This window comes from Tachypleus tridentatus, chromosome 6 (genome assembly GCF_004210375.1).
Source record: "Tachypleus tridentatus isolate NWPU-2018 chromosome 6, ASM421037v1, whole genome shotgun sequence".
Classification (NCBI taxonomy): Eukaryota; Metazoa; Arthropoda; class Merostomata; order Xiphosura; family Limulidae; genus Tachypleus; species Tachypleus tridentatus.
The window spans coordinates 156,731,861-156,759,759 of NC_134830.1; the positions used below are offsets into that span (position 1 = coordinate 156,731,861).

The following is a 27,899-nucleotide window of genomic DNA, read 5'->3' on the forward strand; positions in this document are numbered from 1 at the left end:
TTTTGTGTACATACGAAGAATCACGAAAATCTTTGTTTCAGGAACTTCAAAGATAACATACAATAATGAGATGAAAGAACAACTTCATGAAGATATTTTTGTTTTACCTACGGTTTTGTCGTTAATAAAAACTAACGAAAATATTCCAAAAAATAACAACGTAGAGGTTCAAAGCAAGCTTTATCTAAAACCACACATGAGTACAATCCATTAATAATAGGTAAAACAATGTATGCCATGAACAAATTGAAGAAGTTAATTAAATAACGAATAGTTATAAGTTAGTTTGATTTTGAATTTCGCACAAAGCTACACGAGGGCTATATGCGCTAGCCGTCCATAATTTAGCAAAGTAAGAAGGCAGATAGTTATCACCACCCACTGTCAACTCTTGGGCTACTCTTTTAACAACGAATAGTGGGATTGACCGTCACATTATAATGCCCACATGGGTGAAAGGGCGAGCATGTTTGGTGCGACTAGTGTTTTAGTCATGAAAATACGAAAAAATATATATTTTGTTAAACTGGATATGTTTCGTCTTCACCTTTTCAACATTCTTAAATTTAATAACAATAGCAAAGGTACCTCGGTTTAATATTTTGTAGACCTCAATTTACTGCGTGGTACGTTTTTTTTCATTACCACGATAATTAACTTGGGCTTTTCAGTTGTTTTTTTTTGTTTCCTGAAATATATCGCTCTCTAGCAGCACAGAGACATATCCACGGACTTACAAAACTAGAAACCGGCTTTCGACACACGTGGTGAGCAAAGCACAGATAGCCTTTTGCGTAGCTTTGTGTTTAACATCAAACAATCCTGAGATATATCCATCACAATGAACATAAGTTTGTGTCGTTTGTAATGAATTTATAACATAAGTATCGAAACTTTCATCAGGACAAATTATTTCCGCGGTTACATTGAATACGACGTACGAAGTAACATACACCTTTGTTAACAAAATAACTAACATTGTTACGTAGAACTGAATGTGCAACAGACTCTTAAACGTACATAAAGAGCTAATAAAAGAAATGCAGCTTAACAACAATCAAATAATAATTCAAATTTTGTTTTGACGTAAAGTTTGTTGATACTGATAGTTAACATTCTCTACAGTTGTTGGGATGGTGTATCCTTTAGAAATGGAGTTGACACTTGGTTTAGTTTCGTTTGTTTGTGAATTTCGTGAAAAGCTACACGAGGGTTATCTGCGTTAGCTGTCCCTAATTTAGCAGTATAAGACTCGAAGGAAGGCAACTTGTCATCACCACCCACCCTTAGTCCTGGGCTACTCTATTAACAACGAATAATGAGATTGCACGTAACATTATAACGTCCACATAACTGAAAGAGCGACCATATTTCTTGTGACGGGGATTCGAACTTGCGACCTTCAAATTATGAGTCGAGCTCTCTTACCAAGTGGCAGCTAAAGAGTAACACGAAAAGAAAGATGAAATATGAAGTTTTGAATTTGAATTTGTGTGTTCCTCGAGATTAGATTATGATGCTCTAGTGATCTATAAAAAAAATCTAAGAGCCATATCGCATCTTCATCGGCCTCCACAGCTGCTAAATCGTTTCTCGGAGAAACCATCCACCCCCTCAACTCGTCCCAAATGAAATTTTGTATATTGTCCCAGGATGTTGAACGAAACAGAATAAAAGGTATTTTTCGAATTTTTTTTTTTTCAGAAATATCTTTCATTCACATAAATTATTCGTATTTGTTTAAGTTTTGCTTCATAATTAACTGAACCAGCGTATGAGAATCAAACTTTTATCCCTCTATTTGAGAGTGCGTGTCCTTTCTTACAGCAAAGCCACATCAGGATATCTGCTGAGTCCACCGAAGGAAATCGAACCCATAATTTTAACGTTGTATATCCGCAGACGTACTGCTGTACCAGAGGGGGACACCTAAAACATTTAACAGTTTTAATGAATATTATTAAATACAACAATAACATGTGAAACTGTTTTTCTGTATCATAGTAAAACTGTAACCATGCAGGAAATACGGAAGTGTTAAAGTAAAGTACAGCTGTTTTAGTAATTTATTCAAAAGGAAACGATGAAAATAGGTCAATAAAATATTATATTTGGGAATGGAATTGGATAAAAATGTAGAAATCTATAAATTTAAGTTTAATTGTTTTTTAATGTTTTGAAATTAGGATTTCAGTTAATAAATGGAAGTTTTCAATAAATGTTTTCAGGAATATAGTGCCATCTAGTGTAACTCAGAAAATATAAAAGGAAATAAAAATGATTTATTTTACGTATGTGTCTGTTGACTAAAAATATTTTAATTTAAGATTATGATAAAATCACATCGAATAATGATTTCTGACTGTAGATGGTAGTATCAAAAGCAAAGTTTAATTAGTCTCATGGTAAAGCATTAACTGTGAACTTTATTAGATTGATAGCTACTGTTTTCATTTGTTAAAATGAATATAGGTCATAGTATTTATTAAAAAATTGTATTATGAAAGAAAGCTTCTACTGTCGCGAATAGTAGTACTGTACTACTGCACTAGGTACTGTAGCTGTACCTAGGATAAAAAACGACATTAATAGAGTTAATGTCAGCTTTAGTGACAAAACTAGTGGTGCACTACGAGCTTTTAACAATATATAAAGTTAAATGCATAGCTGTAATTAGAAATACGTAGACAATACAGGATATATATAGACATTACTGTATGAGTTACATAAATATGTGTCTGTGATTATAAGATTTATATGTTTTAGCAGTTGACGTATCTGCAGGTTTACAACGGTAATTATTATATAGATGAGTGTAAACATGGCGGTACAGAATGTGAGTGTTGTACCACAAGAGAGTAAGACGGTCATGATTTTTATTGAAGAAGGAAATTTTATATTATCGTGTGATAAGTGGATAATTGCTTAAAATATACCGTTTCCACAGTGCATTCGATTAATAGTTTGATTACGAGAAGAACTATTATTGTTCGAGAAATCGTTTTACGTGAGTGGTCATGTTAGTTTCGATGACAGTGTCAATTTCATGTGACAAATTCCGGAACAGCTATCTCATGTTCAGTGATGATATTATAGGAAATATTATTTAAAAATTATAATACCTAAGATAAACAATATTCTGTTAAGATAGAATATTTGTATTTAGATTTAAAGAATATAAAAGATAGCTTTCCGATTTCCGATCGAACTCCTAAACGTGGTTTAATAGACGCTGGTGGAAATATTTTGAAATTTTTTGGAGCAACAAATAATTTTCGTGAATTAAAGAAGAAAACAGAACATCAAAAACATGTATCTATGGAAATGTTTAATTTAACATGTGATTGTAATGAATTAATTAAACCACACACTTGAATTACATGAGAAGAAAATTAAAAATGTATCATTAAGCCCTTGTAAACATTAATACCACTTTGATACCTACAAAAATAAGACAATCTGAGCGTCAAAAAGCAAAAACTAAAATGTTAGTTTTCAATTCTAGAATTCAGAATTTATTTATTATTATTATTATTATGCCTCTCGTTTCCGTAAAGGAACATAGGGCCGCAATTACTTGCGGATTCATTAAAAGGCTGGTTTTTTTAAGTGAGTAGATTGTTAGCACACTGCACAACTCCCAACCAGGAGGAGAAACCTTAGCCGTCCCTAATTTTGCAGTGTAAGACAAGAGGGAAGGCAGCTAGTCATCACCACCCACCGCTAACTCTTGTGCTACTCTTTTACCAAAGCCTAGTGGGATTGACCATCACATAATAACGCCCCCACGCATGTTTAGCGCAACTGGGATGCGAACCTTTGACCCTCGAATTACGAGTCGCACGTCTTAACACGCTCGGCCATGCCGGGCCAGAATTCAGAATAATTATCAACAATTATCATAAAAAAGTTGAAAATTGTGTGACAGTTATCTACGTTAGTACAAGTATTGTAAATAGCTGGAGACAGAAAGGTGAGTTCATGGTTTATTCGTACAAGTGATTTACATAAACTGTCAGATGAAATTATTGTACATCGATTGAAGTAAAGACAACCGCAGTAAAGGATTCGCAATGAATTTTCATAAAGATACCTTTGAAAGTAACTGATGAAAAATTCAAATTATTTAGGATTGTATACTTAAACTATTCGTTAGCTCTAACTGTGGAAATGACAGAGAAAGTTATGGTGAAATATACACAAGGTTCCATAGTGTATGTGATCCTGAACTATGCAAAAATAGAATAATTTTATATTTGCAAAATTAAGACACCAGGAACATGATTATTTTATTAGTAAAAAATGAACTTGCCTTTTCAATTGTATGCCCTAAATGAAATATAAATCGGTTTCGGTTATCGAACTGACGTAATTAAATTAAAGAATAGTGGATATCTTTCATTGTCTAGAACTTGTTATACCAAAATCCAATGAATTACATTATTCTATAGCTTAACAAGTAAAACTAAATATTCAAGAAATCTGTTGAATATAAGAATTTCCCTACGGGCAAGAACTATTGACTATAAAAGAGTTACCGCTAATTCACAATATAAATATTGATTTACATCTTAAAGGCCTGTCAAACATATAAGATGAAATCCGAAACTTGACCTGTTCGAGAGCTTGGTAAAGCTTTAACTAATTTCAACAACATGTAGACGACGTGAAAGCTAAACCAATGATGATTATCGAACAAGAATAATTCTGTAAAACATGTTGAGAAAGTTTCCACTTCTCGTTTAGCGTTTAGTCTATAATTAATTGACGTTATCGAGGTTTGTAAAGGGATTGTGGAAACTATGGACACTGTATTAATGAGTGGAACCACAAAGAAACTGTAACATCTTGACACCAGTACAGTATGGTATAAAGTTACGGATGATTGATCACTAAGAAACTTGAAACAACCTCCAATGTAAACAACTGGCTTCTTGATTAAATATCGATAACAAGAATGTGAGTACAGATACAAGAAAAATCTCAGGGTCTAATATTTGGCCATATATTAATATTTCTTCCAGGATATTTTTTTTCGAATTGGTAACATTCGAAATATATTCTATAGAAACTAACCTTAACAAACATTTAGTTGTGTATCGAAACGGGTTCATGAAACACCAGTAAAAACAGACAGACAGATATTTACTACTTTATTCAGTTTATTGTTCTCTGTTTTCTATTACCGAAAAAATCAAACTAAATTTCAAACCAAAGTTTTTTATTTAACATTAAGTTTATAGTATTTTCAAGTATATATTGTTCCTTCACTAAAAAACCTAAAGTGTGTTAATTGAATGAAGTTCACATTTCAGAACACCATTTCTATCGGCGATAATTCAGATCCTAAGACGTTGCGAGAATAAAAACATATATAAAGTATTATTTAAGTTGAGATAACACCTCATATTGTGGATGTTGTTAAAAGTAAGTTATTTAATTAACGTTAATGACTTTTAAAGGATTGGGGAAGTTCATTTGTGACGACGAGAAACTTAATTGAAGTGGAAATGTATCTGAAGACGTTTGGAAACATCTATTAAACATTTATTAAGATAAAGAAGAGAATAACGTTTCCACCTTATTAGGTCATCTTCATGTTTATAAAGAGTAAGAAACTTTATCTTTGTTAATCTGAGGACGTTTATGTTTTAAGACATATATTAATTATTTGATTACTGTTGTAATTGGTTTCAATATGCACTACAAATTAATCTATATGTTTAATTTGTTTATTTATATAATTCTCGTTAAACATTCATATAAACGACGTATATATATATATCACTGTAATGTAATGTAACAAATAATATATTACACACTCTATTACACTTATGAATCTCCTCTTCTTACAGCTACTTGTAAAGTAGAAGTTAAAATGTTTTATTCTTACCCTTTAATAAAACTGAAGATTACTTGTACTGCACAAACACAGTTATCCTCTCTATTCTTCTGGCAACTTATCGATGACTTTTGTGACTTAAATCGCTAATATCAAGGGTAGGTTATTTGCAATAAATGAAATTCAAATAGCCCTGTTGCTTTCCATTAAATAAACAAGTTGACCTAAGGCCCTTATGCTTTCATTTTAATCCCAATACGTTTTTAATAGGTATAAATTTTAGCTTTTAAATATTACACATTACTTAGAAATTCAATTAACCATCAGAAAGCAGCAAATTCTTTAAATATTCAACACTTTTAGAAAATTAAAAATAACACAGCAGCTTTTTCCAAAAAATAACAAACCAGTGACGATATGACGTGATAGTTATTAAAATACCACACCATGCATTCTTATATCATGTGAGATACTATTGACATTAATAAAAAATACAGGAGTGTGTTCTTACCTTTAACCTTAAACAATTCATTAACTCTAACTGTGGAAATGTCAGAAAAAAATATGTTGAAATGTGTAGAATGTCCACTTAGAGCATGTGACCCCAAACGATGTAAAAATAAAATGGTTATCACTAGCCCATCTTAAACTTATAAAATTAATCTTATGTCATATTCCCTATATTACGGCTAACAATATGTATAAATATTATTCACTAGAATATTATCATACTCTGATCACCATTGGTTCATTAAATCAGAACTTCGTGAATAGAGTAAAACCGTTTCAGTTTTAACAGTCATGATGAATCTTATCAAATTCCCAATAAATTGTCACACGGTATTCCCATATCACAGTAAAACTTTAACCATGCAGGAATTATGAAAGTGTTAACGTAAACTAAAGCCAATGTGCTCCTTCTTCTACTCTGGTTTTGTTAATTGTTGTAAAAGAAACGACGAAAATAGGTCAATAGAAATATTTTACATTGGGACTGGAATTGCCAAATATGGAGAAATCTATAAATTTAAGTTTTATTCTTTTTAATGTTCTGGAATATAGTGACATTTAATGTGATTCAAACAGTATAAAAGGATAGCAGAAAAGATTGTTTTTGTGCTTGTCCGCAAAGTTGATTTTAATCGAAGATTATAATAAAATCACATCTAATAATGATTTCTCACTGTAGATGGCAGTAAAACATCAATAGTGAGTTTAATTAGTTTTACTGCCACTACTTTCATTTGTAAAATAAAAATAGGTGGATAGATCCCATGGTATTTAATAAAAAACTGTATTATCAAAGAAGCTTCACCTGTCACCAATTCTACTTCATATTTCACCAACTCACTTAGAGAGTTGGTTAATTAAAGGTTAAAATAGATCTGTTATTGGAGTTTTCATTTGTGTTCGTCACATGTTTTGACATATTAATAGGCTTTATTACTTAAATTACATAAAAAAATATTTTTGTGTTAGAAACATATTTTCCATAATTCAGACACGCAAACCACGAAATTAATATTTATTTTTTTCTATCTGGTAGGAATTGTTTACAAATCTGGGAAAAAATAACTCTCACTTGGACCAATTTATTATTCTCTGTATCACAAAGAATATTTTTTATTATTATGTTTCCAAAGATAAATGTAAACAAGCTGAAGGAAAGAGAAGAACATTTGTAACAAATAAATTTATATCTTCATTCATCTAGAAATTTTCTGGAAATCTTCGTCTTATATTTTGAAAATTATATCTTGTGGTCTCTCTTTTATGTATCAACTTGGTATCTGGTTGACTCTGTGTAGCTATTGTTTATTTTTCTAGTGTTTATTACGTGCTTTATCGGCCCGTTGACAGAAAAAAAGTGAAAACGTTTTATAACTTGGCTGTCAACTCTAACGATATTTTCGTAGGAACCGAATAAGTAACAGGACCAGATACATATGTTATGACTGGGTATAACAACTTTTAGATTTCTTTAAGAACAATCAATGTACAACTGCCACTCACATTATTCATAGTCTGCAGTTCATACTATTTGTATTATTTAATTTAGCAATATTGTTGTAATAAACTTGTGAATGTTAACATGAACTAAAATGTGAAAGAAAAGAAATCCTTCCTAACAACGTAGTAGTAGTCAAGTTCACTAACAGAGAAACATTAGCTGCAGTAGTACAGCATAATGTGAGGAATAGGAAACACCAGACACCACAGAATAAAATAAATAGGAAACAATTTCTTAGGAAATGTGTAAGAAAATATAAAGAAGGTGTAATAACATTACTAACATTATATAGAGATTATTTGTATGACAAGTGACACTGATAGTACAAAGAAGATTAAACACATAACATGGTTAAATGACAATAAACTTATAGCACAGAGACTTCATAGAGTGCCAGCGATACACATGTTTAAATGAAAACAGTGAGTGAATGATATGATTTTAGAAGGAATAACAGATGATAATATCAGTCCACATTCATCCCCGGTTGTATAAGTTCCTTTGAAGGACATAAAGTTAGGTTTTAAATTGGTGAATGTAGTGACAATTAAAGATATTTATCTGTTACGTAATATACAGGAAACTTTAGAAAGGTGAAGTAATATTAAATACTTTTCATCTATTGATTTCAACGTGGGTACTGGTAGGTAGTAATAAAAGATAAAGTTAAAACTACTTTCGTCTGACCTTCAAGTAAATATCAGTTCAACAGAATGTCCTTTTCTTTATGTAATACTCCTTCAACATTCCAGAGATGGCAGTATGATGTAAAAATATTTCTTTTTATATTTTAAATAATTTATTCTTAATGTTCGTGTAAAAACTTTTATTAACATTCTTCAAGAAATGTTACATCTTTATTGACATGTCATTGCCTTTCAAATTTTTCACCTTTGTCATTACGAGTCATAAATTTCAGTGTCAAACATTTCACCATGTGGTGATGTTTTTTCTGGACCGTTTCTTTTTCCAATTGTCAACTTCTTCGGTCTTATCATGAAATAGATTTGACCATGATATCAAAATACACAGAAATACCTATTACATTAAACGAAATGTTTCTGATGATGACAAAATATGTTTTCCGTGAAATAGTGGAATGTGCTATTCAACTAATCTATCTAACCGATAACATTGTAAGGTAGTTGAAACTGTACAATTTGAATTCATTCCACTGTACTTTGGGGAAGGGGGATCGTGGAGAAATAAATTCTAAAGTCGGTGTTAAGGAATGATTGTATCGATGTATAAATTGATGATTCAGCCGTTTTGCTGTTTTTTTACCAGTCATGTGTAGTAAGGAAATGATTTTATATTGCCATATTTTTAACCATTTAACGTTTAAAGAACATATGTTACGCCAACTGAATTTATAGAATAATTTTATTTTTACAAAATTAATACACCAGGAACATGAGTATCTTATATGTAAAAAATGAACTTACCTTATTGATACTATGCCCTAAATGAAATATAAATCGGTTTTATTATCGAACTAAGGTAACTAAATTAAAGAATAGTTGATATCTTAGATTGGCCAGATATCAGAATACCCGGGCAAGAACTATTGACCATAAAAAAGTTGCAGTTAATTCAGAATATAAATGTAGATTCAAGTCTGAAAAAAAAAACTGTTGAACATAAAAGATGAAATCTGAAACTTGCCCTGTTCGAAAGCTAGGTAAAGTATCAAGGAATTTTAACATGTAAACCACGTGAGAACCACACAGAAAGAAGTAGCGTAGATACGTGGAAGTCGACTGATTTAGTAATGATAATATCATGTTTCTTGTGGTAATATTAGTAAGTAGTGTGTTACACACAACACGTGAAAGATTTGTTTTAATCACATTTGGAAGTTACATGGGCTGCGTAAGTTCAAAAATAATACCTGAACATGTCCAGTCAACAACAGAAGATTGTTTTACTCACATATTTAAAGTTACATGGGCTGAGTAAGTTCAAAAATAATACCAGAACATGTCCAGTCAACAACAGAAGATTGTTTTACTCATAGGCCACTGAAGTGGTTGAATTATGTGACAATAGCCTATCTGATTTTGATGTAGAGTAATTTATGATAGCTTCATTTTAATATTAAATTAGTAACTAACGGTTGTGGTAAGCTGATAATAAAATAAGCATATTGATCAAAATTAATGAAATTAATAGTTATTTCTATTTCTATATGTTCGACCATAAAAAATGAAAATTTCGAGAACCGGTGTAGAAGGACAAGATTAATTTTCCACAGACGATAACAAAATAAGTTATGAATTATTAACACAAAACAGTTAATCAATGACAGATAAAAGAAAACCGACATCACGATAGTGTTATTCCAGAAGAAGACAACTTGAGCCAAGAAGTGTTAAGTATTATATCGAAGTACGTGTAAAACAGTGAAGTGCGCGAGTAATTACAACATTCCTTTCGGTAAAGACATTTCCAGTATGAGTTTTAAGATAAGACCAGGGAAGTACCAATAGTGGAAGTAAAAAGAATGAAGACGTATCTTGATTGTCACAGATAGTGTCCAGTTTGACGTATTTATTAAACTTAATATAATATAAAGTATACCTGTATTTATCACTTTTCTTTTAGTTTATTTTTCTCTCAAGTATTATATGATTAAGTGTTATATTGGTAATGAATACTATGTGTATAATTTGCATCTTTCAATTATTATATCTATGAACAACTTTATAATGAATACCTGGTATATACACTGCTGTCCAAAATCTTCAGGCCAGTGATGATAAAGAAAAAATAAGCCTTTCGCGTTGTTAGACTTAACCATTTATTTGAGTAGAACTTCGAAAGATGAAAATAAGGAAAGGGAAAATAAAAATAAAAACTTTTTTAGTATTTAATGTAAAAAATGTGAACATTGTGAAATTATTCTAAACACTAGCTGGTCAAATGTTTAAGACCATACTGATATGAAGCGTTAATCGGTAAACACATAATGAAATTTAGCTCAATTCATGGCACTCGTATTGAACGAAAATCTTATTAGGTTGTGACAAAGATAAGACTGAAAAATTTCTTTTTAAACACATCTCTTTTCCTAGCCGTAATAGAATGAACTCAAAATTGGCGGTCAAACTCCTAGCTACACTTGTAACATTGATGATAATTCTAAAGAAAATATTTATTCATTAATTTTCCTGGCCGCGTTGTTTGTTCTAGTTGTGGCATATAAGTATAGCTACCAGTTTGGCCTACAATTTTGATTTCTTTTCTTTAAGTTACACATTCAGACCTTTTTTGGCCGCACGTCATTTACACATTTAACGTGTCTCTGATTAGACTTTTTATGAATACACATTAACAAATCACATGAAATAAAGAATTTATAACATCACAATATATTATTCAGAACAGAGCTTTACAGATACGTCTCCTTCTCTAAACAGTGTTAATAGTTATTTATAGTAACGCCATGGAATGTAGACAAACAGATTCTTGTCATTGAAACGACATAACTTTATCAAGCATCATCATTTTAGCTAAATGCTTAATATAACATCTCCTGATGCTAATCGTTCTTTGATTAGCATAATTTTCTAAAATATAGTATAATTGTGCAGAAAAGTTGACAGAGAATAATTATTAACAACCGTCCACTGCTGTAATTCCTTTGAAAACTTGAGATGTGATTTGCTATCTAGTTTGCTTGACGTAACAAATACTTTTGTACCTGTACGTACTTTTATCATATGGGTTTGTTGCTTCAAATCAGCCGTCATTCATCCTAATGACGATAAACCAAAAACGGTCCACTTTTAATCGTAGGTGAAGCTGAATATTAAAAATGTAAATCCGATAACTCACTTGACGTTTTACGTCGGCATATACAGATATTTTCGTCAAGTTAAAGCGCTTTGAGCGAAATATCTTCGCATATGTGGCTTGTATTTATATCAAATTATTAACATTATTTACTGGTAAAGAATTCAACTGTTTATATACAGCGGTTTCCTGTATCTAGGCGTACTTCAACGGCATACATTATGACTGGATTTTAATTTCTATACTGGGATAGATAGAACGTATCAGAGATTGTATTCTATGATACAATCTCTCTGAATCTTCTTTAGCACGATAAAATTAATTTATATTTCCAAATTGTAACACAAAACGATATTATTCCAAAAACACGACTGTTTCAATCTTAAGACACCGATTAACAAAATAAATTTTTCTTTCGTAAGACAAACAAAAAACGTTTCGCTGAAACTCTCATTGATATCTTAGATTTTCAGAAACATCAACTATTGTTATGGTTAGGTAGAAACATACTGATAACATTGTTTGTTAGAGGGAAGTAAGTATGAATTAATGATTGTTTGTTTGTTTGTTTTGAATTTCGCCCAAAGTTACACGAGAACTATCTGCACTACCCGTCCCTAATTTTGCCGTGTAAGACTGAAGGGAATGAAATTAGTCATCACAACCCACCGCAAATTTTTAGGCTACTCTTTTACCAACGAATAGTGTAACTGGCCGAAACGTTATAACACCCTTACAGTTGAAATGGCGAGCAGGTTTGGTGTGATGAGGATCCGAACCCGTGACCCTCGGGTTACGAATGTATTAATGAATATTTTTATAATGAAAATGCATAACAATTTTTTGATATAAAGTTTGATTTTTTTGTTATAAAAAACAAACGACACAAACAAAACGTAACTATGTTTTTATATATATTATGTAATTCGTTTACTTTGTTTTTTACATTGCCATACGTCAGTTACTGAACATTCCCGTCACACCAAACATGTTCGCCTTTTCATCTTGGGAACGTTACAATGTTACGGCCAATTCCACTATTTTTAAGTAAAAGTGTAGCCCAAGTGTAGGCGTTGGGTGGTGATGGCTAATTGTCTTTCCTCTAGTTTTAACGCAAAATTAGGGATGGCTAGCTCAGATTGTTCTCGTGCAGCTGACCGCAAAATTCGAAACAAACCAAAACAGAACTTAGCATTGTATTTACTTGGCTAAGATTACCAATGATTCGATAATTGGCAAATATTGTTCAACAAACACGGGGAATACTCTTTCGTGATGTTTACTCAATCTTGAGTGAAACATATTTCAGATTATTAATATGTAATTCAAATAATGTGGTCCTAAAATCATTGAATGACAACAAGTCAAAATGTTACTTCATTACAAACAACATATATTTTCAATAACAGAATCAACATTTGACACACATAATTTTGAGCTTTAAATTAATATCTTCAAGAAATTAATCAATATATTCCCAAATTTTAAAAATAGATTTAGGTATATCATTTATTCTCTGTTGCAAAACACCTTTAGCAACAAAATTATTTAAGATGTTAACTTTTATGTTCAGTTGGTTTGATTTGTTTTGAATTTCACGCAAAGCTACTCGAGTATTATCTGCGTTAGTCGTCCCTAATTCAGCAGTGTAAGACTAGAAGAAAGGCAGCTAGTCATCACCACCTACCGCCTAATCTTGGATTACTCTTTTACCAATAGAAGGATTGACTGTAACATTATAACGCTCGACGACCAAAATGGTGAGCTGTTTAGTGTGATGGGGATTGGAACCCGTGATACTCAGATTAATTATGAGTCGAGTGCCATCTCAACCACCTAACCTTGTCGGACTTCTTTGTTCGATTAAAAATAATTTTAATCGTGAACAAGTCCTTCATGTCAAGTGGTTAGGGCATTCAATTCGTAATCGAAGAATCACAGGTTCGAATCTCCGTCACATCAATCATGCTCGCGTTTATAGCCTTGGAGAAGCATTATAATATGGTGGCTAATTCCACTACTCGTTGGTAAAAGAGTAGCTTAAAACATGGCGGTGGGTGGTGATGACTAGGTGCTTTCCCTTTAGTCTTACACTGCTACATTCGGGACGGCCAGTGTAGATAGTCCTCGTTTAGCTTTGCGTGAAATATAAAAACAAACAGACACAAATACAAACTGTGAACAACAAAAACTTTGATCTTAGCTGTTTTATTTCTCACAAATATTCCCTTAAGTTATAATAGTGCCAAATCACCGCCACCATACAAATACGTAATCTTCCAGAATACCTTTAACGTGTTAACTAGATTACAGCTAAGATCGTTCTTCCTTTACCGCACAGTGGTATGATTGTGGACTAACAATGCCAGAAACCAGGTTTCTATACCAGTGGTTTTTCAGAAAACAAATAGCCCGTTGTTTAGCTTTGTGCTTAATTACAAACAAACAAAATAATTATATATTATTTTAAGTAATTAGATACTAATGATAAAGAATTTCATCTGATTATGGAATAGTATATAATATACGGTATAATTTTAATAAAGTGCTTTTTGATCTTTTTTAAATTTAGCTGATAGGTTGTTTATTTAACTTCTCACAGAACTACTAGAGGGCCATAATCATTATTTCATATCGTTGCTTTTGTTGGTAATTTCAAAATCATTTATTAAATCCAAGTTTGCCAAACTGAATGAGATCAGGGCTCAATAAATTTTATTATTTAAATTTCAACATATCTTTACACCCAATCAATTTTCGATATAGAATCAAAAATAGGTTTTTAAGAATTGGTGAAATTTATTTTCGGTAAACTTTATAAATTAAAAACATTATACACATACGATATATACATACAATAACATTTCACATTCAACACAATTTCCAGAATCAATATTTCACACACTTAATTTTGAACTTAATTTCAAAAAGAAATTAATTTTTATGTTCCAACTTTTAAAAATAAATTCAGTTACATTATTTATTCTCTATTGCGAAATACCTTTAGCAAAAAAATTGTCAAAGATATGCAATTTTTTGTTCGGTTTGGTTTGATTTGTTTTGAATTTCGCGGAAACCAACTCGTGAGTGATCTGTAAGATAGACGGAAGGCAGCTAGTCATCACCACCCACCGCAAACTCTTGGGCGATTCTTTTACCAACGAAGAATGGGATTGATCGTCACATTATAACGCTTCCACTGCTGAGAAAGCGAGAATTTTGGTTTGACGTGAATTCGAATCCGCGATCCTCAGATTGTGAGTCGAGATATAATAAGGGAATTTTAACAATTACCGAACGTTTTTCTCCAATATCTTGTTACATGTTCTTTCATGAAGAACATGAATTATCATGATTCATATGTTGAGACTTTGAGAGCCTTTGATCATTCTGATAAATTCGTTATTAGGCTTTTCTTGGTGTTTGCACCCTCATTGCACTAAACATGCTCGCCCTCCGAGCCGTGGGGGGCGTTATAATGTGACGGTCAATCCAACTTTTCGTTGGTAAAAAGAGTAGCCCAAGAGTTGGCGGTGGGTGGTGATGACTAGCTGCCTTCCCTCTAGTCTTACACTGCTAAATTAGGGGCGGCTATCACAGATAGCCCTCGAGTAACTTTCTGCGAAATTCTAAAAAAACAAAAACAAACAAGCTTCTCTTGGAATATTTTTTCTGTTGTGTATATTTCATTTTCTTTTAATTTTATAATTATCATAATCGTAGATCATCATAATTTTCTTCTTTTGTTGCATGTTTGTTAGAACTAAGTTTCAACTTAAAATGATAAAATTCAGAGTTCAGCTCAACTGTACGCAGACAATCTATTGTTTGAGCTTGCGTTCAAAGGTCACCTATACATTGTTTTAATTTCTTTGAAATAAAGATCAATAAGTTGGTTTGTTTCATATTGTTTGTTTATGATAAGTAAATTTGTGATGTATGGTTTGTTTGTGATAAATAGACTTGTAATACATTGTTTATAACAAGTAAATTTCCATTATAATGTTTGTTTATAACAAGTAAATTTGTTTGATGTTCTTTGCTTATCACTGGTGAATTCTTTTTTTTTATTGTTTGCCTATAATTCGTACATTTTTTATAATATTGTTTGTTTATAATAATAATAAAGAATTAAAGATAAGAAAAACCAAAACAAGCGTAAAAGAAATAACTAACATCGGTTCGTTTTACTTAATGGAAAATAAAGCTTTTTTTATTCATTGTTTATATTAATGTTATGATAATTAATGCCCCAGCAGTTCTTTCTCAATTCTAAAAGCTTATAACGTTAAAATTTCGATACCCACTGCAGGTGAAACACGGGTATACATTGTATAAAAATTTTATATAGAACAGCAAACAAAGCAACATCTTATTACAGCTTCATAACTAAAAAAATGAAGTTAATTTGCTTCATAATATATTTTTTTTAAATTGGAAAACGAAGTTGTATATCTTTGTACCTATTGTTCAAAAGCAATGAGAAAAATTTTCATTTCTCCAATGGTACAAAGAGTATTTGTTTAATTACTTAGATAAGCACTTCAGTTGCTCAATTAATTATCTTAGTTTCGTTTCAACTTGTTTTCTTGCTTTGTATAGTGAGAACAAGTAGTCGTTAATGTAACAATGACATTCCACAGAAGAAAATATAAAAGAGTCTTCAATGCGCAAGGTTCGAAGAAATTCATACGTAGAAATAGTTTTAAATAGATATTCAAACCTTTAGATAATCAACTGTCATTAAGCATCTTGTTCACTCTGAAATATCTATTTAAAAGTAACAACATGATTTTCACAAACTTTAGAAAAAAAACAACAAACGAATATGTAATAATGTCATTACTGTTTTTCACTCCATTATACATTAAACACCTTTTTTTCTCATCTTTCCAACACATACATTTTAATATTCATTACAAGTGACTTTTTGAGGTTAAACCAACCACGTTAGTCACGTGGACAAAAATTAATCCTTCAGTGTTTTGCTTGATAATAATTTGTTGTTTGGAATTAAGCAGGATTTTAGCGATTTCGATAACCAGACAACGATTTTAAGTAATTTCAAGCTTTGTTGTTTATATCGTTATGCTGCAATTCAATTGATGTTTATATTTAAGTGTTGTTAGAAACCAGGATAAAAAAACGGAACACTTGCTGATAACAAAAAATCACTTAACTATAAGGTGATTGGATGTTGTTTATCTCGTGTTTTGACATCAGTTGTAACGTAAGTTACAAATAAAGTACTTTTGCATTCGTTCCAAAACATATACGCTTCAAGATGCATATCATATCCAAAAGAATCGTGAATAAATGACGCTGGAACTTTACCTAAAGGCCCTTCTGAGTTTAATTGATCCAATTTCTGTTTAAAGCAATAAGAAAAACAATTTTAAATACATTCTTTTTTGATGTTACTTGAGACACAAAGTTTTCATCATCTCGTTTCCATTTAAGGGTCGAAGAGCTGAGTAGAAGTCTTAGTGTGATAACTGATATCTAACTAAACAACTTGTATTGAGTTTCGATTTCGTTTAAAACAACATGTTGGCACTTTGTACAACCCCTACTTTCAATTTCGTGAAATGTGAAGGCTTAGTCAAATTTAACAGGCTTAGTTAAGCCTAACACGCAAAGTTGTAGGTGTTACTTTAAAGTAATATCGTTCATTATTCGATACTCTCATATGGTTCATTTCAAAACATCCATGCCACAATTTATTAGACTGGCCTGTAGGTTTAGATATAACATCTGCATATTCTAATAAAATTATTGCAATCTCCGAAAAACTAAATCTTTCATAACTATAACTTGACGTCAAAACATGAATCAAACTTAGAATTCTTGGATATATATTTCTCAAAAAGCGGGTTTTCTTGACATCACTGATTATAATTCTTACACTTCGTTGTAAAATTTAAATCTGACATTTTAGTAGCATATCTTCTTATGATGACAAAGAACGACTTCCTATCAAAATGAGAACATACAAAGTTTTGCATATCAGGACTTTTCGCCGAGGAACGAGTTATCCCACCCCCTAATCACCACTTATATTTTATATAATGTTCCAGGATGCTGAACGTTTCGATACCCGTGGAAAACATATCCCAAAAAATCCCTTCTATTGTTTTGTATATAAATGTAAATAAACAACTGAACTGTCTTTTACAATCCAGCACCACTGTCCAGTTACAGTTCATGTAAACGGGAACAAAACATTTTTGTGAATGAATATATGATGACTCACATATTTATGTTCAGTTTGCTACCTCTGTTTAATAACATCCTTGCAGCCTTAAAAGTGTTATAATGTGACGGTCAATCTCACTATTCGTTGGTAAAAGAGTATACCAAGAGTTGGCGGTATGTGGTGATAACTAGCTGCCTTCCCTCTGGTCTTACACTACTAAATTAGGGACTGCTAGCACAGATAGCCCTTGAGTAGCTTTGTGCGAAATTCAAAAACAAACAAACAAAATGTTCTTTGTTTTCTGTTAAACAAAAATTAAACTAAGTTTCAATGCAAAATTTATTTATATCAAAATTCAGTCTGCAGTAATTTCAATATATTTGTCTTTCACTATATTACCTACGGGTTGTTGATTTAAAAAAGGAAAAATTTCACAACATCACTTCGACCGGCGATAATCCAGATTCTCAGAAGCTGTAAAAAGAAGAAAAAAAAACATCTATAAAGTTTAATATAAGCTGAATTAAATGCATAAATTTGTCGATGTTGTTTTAAGTAACTTATTTAATTAACTTTAATAATTTTCAAAGAATTTGGGAAGTTTATTCAGGATAAAGAGAAACCCATTGGAAGCAAAAATTATCTCAAGACGTTTGGTATGGGTATTAAAACTTTTATTAAAATAAAGTAGACAACAACGTTTCTACCTGTGTAGGTCATATTCAGGTTAACAAAGAGCTGCAAACTTTCTCTTTGTTATCCTGAGGAAGTTGATGTTTGAAGACAACTATAAATTATTTGATTAGAGTTGTAATTGGTTTCAATATGCACTATACTTTTATTTATATAGATAATTTTCTGTTCATATAAGTTCAATTTCCAATTAATGTTATTACAACCGACATATACACCAGTGGGATTTTTTGAAACAAATAATATATCACAGACGCTATTCTATTTATGAATCTCCTCTTATTTCCTTTCAGCTTATTGTGAAGTAGAAGTTAAATGTTCCATTCCTACCCTTTAATAAAATCGAAGATTACTTATGCTACACAAACACAACTGTTCTCTTTCTTCCTCCAACGACTTATCAATGACTTTAGTAACTTAAATCGCTAATATCTGGTATATTTTCTATGCGACAAACTAAGATCACATTGCCCACTTTGTTGCTTTGCATTAAATAAACAAAGTAACATAAGGCCCTTATGTTTTTCATTTCATACCTGATACGTTTTTTAATGTGTATAAATTTTAAACTTTTAGAAATTACACATTACCTAGAAAACCAACGACTTATATTTACCAATAAAAGGTGGCAATTTTTTTAAATATTCAAATATTTTAAAAACAATAAAGTTATCAAACCAGGTTCTTCCAAAAACTTAACATACCAATGACATTTTTTTATCCTGTGAGATAATGTTCATATTAATAAAAAAGACACTACATAAGTCACCAATTTTGAAAATGTTGGGGTAAATTTTGACCAATGACAGGGAAAGCATAATTTCAACCAGCAATCCTCATATTCACGAGTTGAGAGGTATGGCCTGGTGGTTAAATTGATTAACATTTTATTTGAAAAGTTAAACTTTGAAACTCTTCCGTTTATAAATTTTGATATTCTTACTTATTTGTACTAACTTGAACATCGAAATTAAGTGAGTTGTTACGAATTACCCTCCACCAATACGATTTTATGCGTCCAAATGTAGTCTGTCATTCATTCTTAGCTCACTATCCAATCTTATATCACTTCTTCTTCCACCGAAAAGTCTTTGTCTTGCTGTTCGTGTTCCTCTTGTTAACCCATCTATTAAGTTAGGGTCACTGTCAAAAACCAAGCCTACGCCTAGGTCTCTTCTAAACATATTCTTCTTGTATCTTTCATTTACGTTGCATATTCCGAAATCTGGTTTCTTATTAAAACCATTTTTCTTACAACGTCTGTTAAGAGCTCTGCTATTTTCCCCTATATATTCGTAACCACTATTACCATTGTGGATGTTTCGGGTTATTTTGTTACTTCCGTTTTCAGCGTAACTTCCTACAGTATAGACCGTAATCACCAAAAGTAGCATAAAATTCTGTAAAAAAAATAAATAATAAATTTCATTTTTTATTAAGCTAGGATCATTAAACAACTAATCTATTTGCTTCTTCCGCGAGGAAATCCAAAGTTATTTCACAGAAACATACAGCTGCCCAAACTGGTACGATGCAAATTAGCTTATTTTATAACTTTTTCTCCATAAAGTTTTAATATTTTATTGCGGAATGTTCATACATAGATCAAATTAAGTATAAAATAAATGGCATTATTCATGTTTTGTCTAAATTGTTTAGCCTAATTTTTGTTAGTAACTGCAATAGAAATGACTGATTAATTTAGTGAATGTACTCAACGAAAAAATTATTTATTAATTTTGGTCTATTTATCTCATATTATTTTGCAACTTGTTACACTGGAATGATACCATGCTACAAATAAAACTATTCGTTTCCGGTGAGCTGTGCTTGAGTTCAACCGATAATTCACTTACAGAGTAAACTGTAAAACACTTACCACTGACTTCATCTTTATTATAATGCAATAAGTTGAAATACGTTGATATCACCTGCAAGTGAGTTGGTCATGTTAAAAATATTCTTCAAATTTATGAATTTATATAATGTGTTATAATGACGCCATCACAGTGATGGTCACAGCTCTGAGTTACGAAATTTTATGATCCAGATTACTATTTACTGATTTTATATCATACAAAAGTCGTACTTTGTAACTAGATTCTTTTCAAGATATGTTTATAATCAAATTTAAATCGCAAATCAACGCCACAAACTTTGTAGAAATGTTTTTAGTTTTCTTTCTGACACTGATGTAGTTTCAAAGTTGGATATTGTGTTGAATAACTCTTATGGGGTTTATATAATTTCGTCCAAAAATAAAATACACAGTTATTTGTTTCCCTATTTTATAATCTCAATTATTTTATGCAAAAACGTTAACTTGTTTGTTTTTATTTTACACATTATTATTATTTATTTGTTTGTCACACTCCAAACGAGTTTAGGTTTGGTATCGTTACGTTAATTGATGACAAAATGTTTAAATGAGTTAACATAAGGCTATTTAGATGAAAATTTACCAATTTACTTTAATTATACGTTACACGGTACGTTTAATAATTACTTCTTAATGATTTATTGTTCTATGTTTTACAGTAGAGACAACTGAATATACGGAAGACTCAGCAGAAAGAACGATGTGGCTTTGCTATAATAAAAACACACAAATACAACCTAATATAAATAAACCTTCAAAACGCTAATTTTTACTGTCACATACATATTTAATAACAAGTTTTTTCATTGATATAGTATGCATGATTAACAATTCATGTTCTCATTAAATAAGTTTCTCTGTCTTTATTATTGTTTCAATCAAAAGCTGTAAACTGATCTGAAATCGATGTGAATATTGACTTTACTTTATTATCTTGTTTCCGAGTAATTGGTACGTGCTTCGTATGGGATGTTCTATTCTTCTTTTAAGGATAGTTCCAGTATCTTCATTGATTGTTATATCTGTTATATAATTAATTTATTATGTTTACAAGTTATTTTGTCTCGAATATATCGCTAGATTTCTTATGAAATTATGATCCTTATTGGTTCATTAGATCAGAAGCTAGCAAATTTAACAATACTGAATTGAACAACAACATGTCACACTGTTTTCCTAAATCGCATTAAAACTTTAACCATGCAGGAAATATGGAAGTGTTACCGTAAATTAAAGCCAAAAACACTGTTCTACAAGACTGTTTCAGTTCATTATTGAAAAGGAAACGATGAATATATGTTAATAGATGTATTTTATGTTTGAACTGGAATTGATAAAAATGGAGAAATCTGTAAACTTAAGTTTCTTTTTTAAATATTCTAAAACCATGATTTCATTTGATAAATAAATATTTCATTTCACAGATTTCCTGGAACATAGTGCTGTCTAGTGTGACGTAAACAATATAAAAAAAAAGAAAAAAGTTTATTTTTCTTCATGCACCCGTGAACTAAGAAGATTTTGTTTTAAGATTATGATAAAATCCCATCTAATAATGATTTCCGACTGTAGTTGATAGTAAAGCACCAAGAGTGAATATGATTAGTCTAACCGCTATTTTTTTCATTTCTTAAAATAAAAATAGAGGGTCAGATGTCATGGAATCTTCTACAAAAACTGTATTATCAAAGAAAGCTTCGACTGTCACCAAGCCAACTTCATATCCCGTAAACTCACTTTCACCTTTGAATAGACTTTTTATTAATACATGTTAATAAATACCATGAAATGAGAAATTTATAAGATCACAACCATTTTATTCGGAACAGAGCTTTACGAATACGTTTTCTTCTCTAAACAGTGTTAATAGCTTATTTATAGTAACGCCATGGAATGTAGACTGCCAGATTCTTGTCATTAATACTATAAAATTGTCATAGTTCTATCACACATCACCATCTATGCTAAATATTTAATATAACATTTCCTGATGCTAAACGTTCTTGATTAGGATACTTTTTTAAAATATACTAAAACTGTTCAGAAACGTTTACAATGAATAATGATTAACAACCCTGTCCACTCCTGTGATTATTTTGAAAACGTGATCTAGAAACAGCTAATCTTGTTCGCTTGGCCTAACAGATATTTTTGTATGATATGGGTTTCTTGTTCTAAATCACCTGTCATTAATCCTAAGAACGAAAAGCTAACAACGGTCCACTTTTATTCTTAGGTGAAGCTGTATATTAAATATGTAAGACCGATATATTACGTGACGTTTAACGTAGGATTGTGAAACATTTTCGTCAAGTTTAAGCGCTTTTATTGGATAACTTCGCATATGTAACTTATATTTGAATGAATATAGTTTCGTAATTACAGGTTAAAAAAATTAATTATATATAATTTTATTATATTATGGTAGAAAGGATAAGTGTAATATCGTCAAGGTGTTTTTCTATATTATAACATAATTCTTCTCTTGGTGTCTTGATTGTTTCTTCTATCTCTTCTTATTGATGTATAGTTACATATTTTGAATCTATTCTGAGGATAAATTAGTGTTACACTTATGATAAGAATATCAGGGTTAATATCTGTTATTAAGTCTTCCACTCGGTATATGTGATGTTATGTATTTTTTAGCTATGTCTATTAATAGGTCTATGCTATATTTCGATTGTGTCGGTTTTGTAAATTCTGTAATGAACTCTGTAACAATGTTTATAATTAAGTTTACTATTAGACTTGTTTCATCGTTTGTGTTTTCTTCACTGTAAGATTGTTATTTTCTTATTGCTTGTTGTACCTCTGATTTTGTTCAGTTATTGTAAATTGGTCACTGTTTTGGTTGAAGTTTGTTGTTTCTTTATTGGTGGTTTTGTTTGTGTAATGTTTTCTTTCAACATTTTTGCATGTGTAAATAGACCTGTAGTTGTGTGTGTTTGTTGTGTTATTGTGTTAGGTGTGATATCTTGTGTTGGTTTTATTGTTTTTATATAAATTAGTTGTTTTATCTTTTTATTTGTCGCATCCTTTATAATTTACTGTTTGTGTTTCCCCACAGTTACAGCAGTTTGGTTCAGCTTGATCTTTTCTACATGGGGATATGTGGTGTTCACCGCCACATCCGCAACACCTCGGTGTTTGTAAACTTGCCGCTGAAACGTGTTCATATCGTTGGCAATTATAACACCGTGTAATTTCTAATACTGGTATTTTTAGTGATCAACGTGGAATATTTGGTACCACAAAATGATACCATTGTTTATCAGTTCCAAGATGTTGTAATGTTGTTCCATGTCAACTCTTACTAAATTTATTGATTTCTTAGTGACCTTGGAGATAATTCTTTCCACTTTAGTGTATGGTATATTTAGTTTATGTTATGCTTGCTCAATATCCTATTTTGTTTTGGAGTGGTGCACCCTACGATTACTATTGCCTTAGACTGTAGATTAGTTCCTGGTAAATATATATTCATGTTGTCAAGTGCAAAGGCGTCCTTGGGCCATTCTTTAAATAGTTTATTTACGTCAGCAGATCCTTGACCTCGGACAAGGACACCGCTCCCAAGGTAAAGGCTTCATGCTCGCTGTTTCAACACCTGGTTTGCATCTGCTAATTTCCGCTGCTAGTTGCAGTTGATTATATGTGCCAGGCACGCCTCAATAACATTACAATATTTGGGTGTTTTGTTTTGAGTGGTTTATTTTTGGTTGTGTTTTTTCATTTTGTAATGAATTTCTACTTTTTCTATTCGACACAACTAGAGTAAACTCTTGGTTTTCATTTGTTTGTTCATCGCTTTGTTCTAGATTTTTCATCTTCATTTGTTCCTGTGTTATCAACATCCAAGGCTTTGTTTAAGTTAGTAACATCATTCGTATTATTTAGTGTAGGAAGGATCTATCTCCTACTTCTGTATGAGAAGTTTCTTCACCTTCATTTTCGTTTTCAGAATTTTCACTTGAATTACGTAACTATTTTTCTTTCTGGTTTTCGGTTTTGAACTTAAAATATTGATAAAATAATAATAGCTTTGAGCCGTTTTATAAACTTTTGTGCTGCAGCTGAAAAAAACATATCATATACATATTATAAAATAAACTTGCCACTTTGTTTTTCATGTGGTTTTGTTTGAAGTATACGTTAAATAATAGTATTAAAACAAATAACTTACGTTATATGTGCATTTCAATTGTAAATTCTAATACTTCTCTAAACAACTGGAATATCAAATCACGTCGATAATAGCTCATCGAACTCTAGCTGTCTTCAACAATTTGTGTAGAATACACGTGCAATGGGGTCTATTCGAGAATTTATCTACATTTAGAGCAGGTTTTCTGGTTTAGTTGTGACTTTGGAAGGCTCGGCATGAACAGGTAGGTTGAAGCGTTCGACTCGAAATCTGAATGTCGCAGGTTGAATTATGATCGCATTAAACATGCTCGCACTTTCGGCCTTGGTGGCGTTATAATGGATCAACCCCATTATTCGTTCGTAAAATAGTCGCCACAGAGTAGGCCGTGGATGATGATGACTAGCGGCCTTCCCTCCAGTCTTACGCTGCAAATTTAGGGACAGCTAGCGCAGAGAGATTTCATCTAGCTTTTAGCGAAATTCGAAAACAAACAAATATGCTTTGAACTTGCACCGAGGAAAATGTTATGAAATTAAAGCCGAAGTAAACAACCAGTGCTTACATGCGGTATTGGCAAAATGCCTGGAATTCAAACGATACTCCAAGAAGGAAGTGTAGCTTGTTTGTTTTGGAATTTCGCACAAAGCTACTCGAGAGCTATCTGTGCTAGCCGTCCCTAATTTAGCAGTGTAAGACTAGAGGGAAGGCAGGTAGTCATCACCACCCACCGACAACTCTTGGGCTACTTTTTTACCAACGGCTGGGAGGGCGACCATGTTGGGCGCTACGCGGATACAAACCCGCGACCATTAGATTACGAGTCACTCATCTCAACGCGCTTGGCCATGGCGAGCCAGGAAGTGTAGAAGAAATAAGACAGAAAATCATAATTACGAAGAATTTTTCAAAATCAAGACAAGTATTTAATAACAATGACAAACATTAATTTGTTTCATCAGATATAAAAGCAAATAATGTTTATTTCAAAAGTGTTTTAGTAAATTACGATATGTTAATTGGAAATGTTTTGTTACATTAGAAGTGTTTTAGAAAATTATCTCACGTTTGTTACAAGTACGGTTTTATGTCATGAATGTTTTAGTTAAATATTTTTGCTCTTTGCTTGTCCTTTAAGAAGAGGAACTATCTTAGAATTATAGCGTTTTGTGTTACAGTTTAGAACGATAAATTAATCTTTTTGCTCTAAAAAAGGTTCAGAGAGACTGTATCATTAAATACAATTTCCGATACATTTTATCCCAGTATGGAAATTAAAGTCCAGTCATATTATAAGCCGTTATAGTGCGCATAGATACCGTACACTAAGGTACAGAAACTGTTGAATTTTGTACCAGTAAAGAATATTCAGATACATTTTATCCCAGTATCGAAAGTTCAGAGACACTGTACGACCATATTAGAAACGTAAATTAAGACACACGTTAGTTAGTCTTGCAGACAAAATAACTATTTCTTATTTACTTAATGTTCTATGTTTCACATTAAAGACAACTAAACAGATAATTCGATGTGGCTTTGCCATCGTGAAAACTCACATACAACTGAATATAAATAAACTTACCGAACGCTATTTTCTACAGACACGTACTTGTATCGTAACAATGTTTTCTCAGTTGGCACTCCATGTATGCTTAACAACTCATGTTCTCATTAAATAAGTTCTTTTACCAACTTTATTTTTTCAATTAACAGCTCTTGGAGAATGTATAAATAGATCTCAAATCAATTCAAGTGTTTTATATACTTTACTATCATGTTTCTGAGCATAGGTGTGTTCTTCTAATACATGTTTCAATTTTTTTAAGGTTACTTTCAGTAACTTTATTTATTATAATGTCTGTAATATATTTAATTTATAACATGTATAATGTATATTGTATTCAATGGTTAACTTACTTAAATAGCATACCGTAAACTATGTTTTCCGTATATATAAGACTGTCTATATTGAAACATGCATAGAGTGTGGTTATAATACTATTATGATTAACACTTCTACTTGTTCAAAATCTTTAAAGAACTATTTAGAATATGTAACGGCTTACAATGTAATAGATCTAACACTAATGTCTCATGTGATGTGTAAATCTGTGTTATTATGTTTATCAGTTTTTCGTTTTATTCACTTTTTCATTATGATTACACTGGTTTACAAAAAAATATTTTTTGTCTGAGTCAAGAATGTGAATAGATGTTTTTTTTACTAATTTGGGTGTGCTGAATTCAAATTTATAAAGAGTTTTGTTCTATCACCTCTTGTTTTCTGGCTTTTAAATAGTCTCATTTTAGTATATACAGAGTATATACGTGCTTATTTCAACAGTTGCAGCAGCTTATTACAGATAAAACAGGATAGATAAAGAACATTGACGGAATAAATATACTTGGATGACACAATGTACACAATTCATAGTACTGCAGACAATTAGAAGTTTGTTTTCTTAGACGATCTGGTGTATTTTGCCTCCGGGATGTCACGCAAGAGCATCCAGCAGAAGTTTCCCATCATGCTGGGGTTCCACTTGCCTTGGTAGTTGCTCTCCATCTTCGTAATGTCTTGGTGGAATCTTTCTCCGTGCTCATCACTCACTGCTCCAAGGTTTGGAGGGAAGAAGTTGAGGTGGGAATGGAGAAAATGAATTTTGAGTGACATTCGGCATCCCACATCCTCATAAGTCTTTAGCAACTTCTCAATACAGGCTTGGTAATTTGGTACGCGTGTGTTACCAAGGAAGCCACTACAGACTGACTTAAATGCTTCCCATGCTCTCAGTTCCTTTAAGGTAAGAAGCTCCTCAAAATCAGTATCCTTCAGCACTTCTCGGATTTGAGGTCCGACAAAGATGCCCTCTTTGAGCTTAGTAGCACTGAGACCTGGGAACACAGTAGACAAGTGTTGGAAGGCAGCAGCATTTTTGTCCATGGCCTTCACGAAATTCTTCATCAAACCAAGCTTGATGTGAAGAGGAGGAAGAAGCACCTTCTTCATGTCAACCAGAGGATTCTCCTTGACGCTGTGTTCGCCAGGAACGAAAGTGCTTCTAAACCCCCAGTCTTTCTGCTTGTAATGCTGGGATACAGCTCAACTATCCCAGAGACAGAGAAAGCAACAGTACTTTGTGAAGCCCGCTTGCATACCCATAAGAAGACCAATGACCTTGAGGTCCCCACACAGACTCCACTGGTACTGGTTGTACTTAACAGCTTCTAAAAGAAGCTCCATATTGTCATAGGACTCCTTTAGATGAACAGAGTGTGCAGTGGGAACGCTGGGATATTTATTCCCGTTGTGCAGAAGCACAGCCTTGAGAC

The 27,899-nt window shown here is 31.8% G+C and overlaps 1 protein-coding gene across 1 annotated transcript in view; it reads right to left on the reverse strand.

The window, feature by feature from the left end:
* Positions 1-20,561, reverse strand: part of LOC143254190 (uncharacterized) — a gene marked incomplete in the record, with an annotated part of 711,062 nt that extends 690,501 nt beyond the window's left edge. The window contains 1 exon segment of the mRNA XM_076508987.1: positions 20,417-20,561. Within this exon segment, the coding sequence (XP_076365102.1) occupies positions 20,417-20,428 (12 nt within the window).
* Between the last annotated feature and the right edge of the window lie 7,338 nt (positions 20,562-27,899).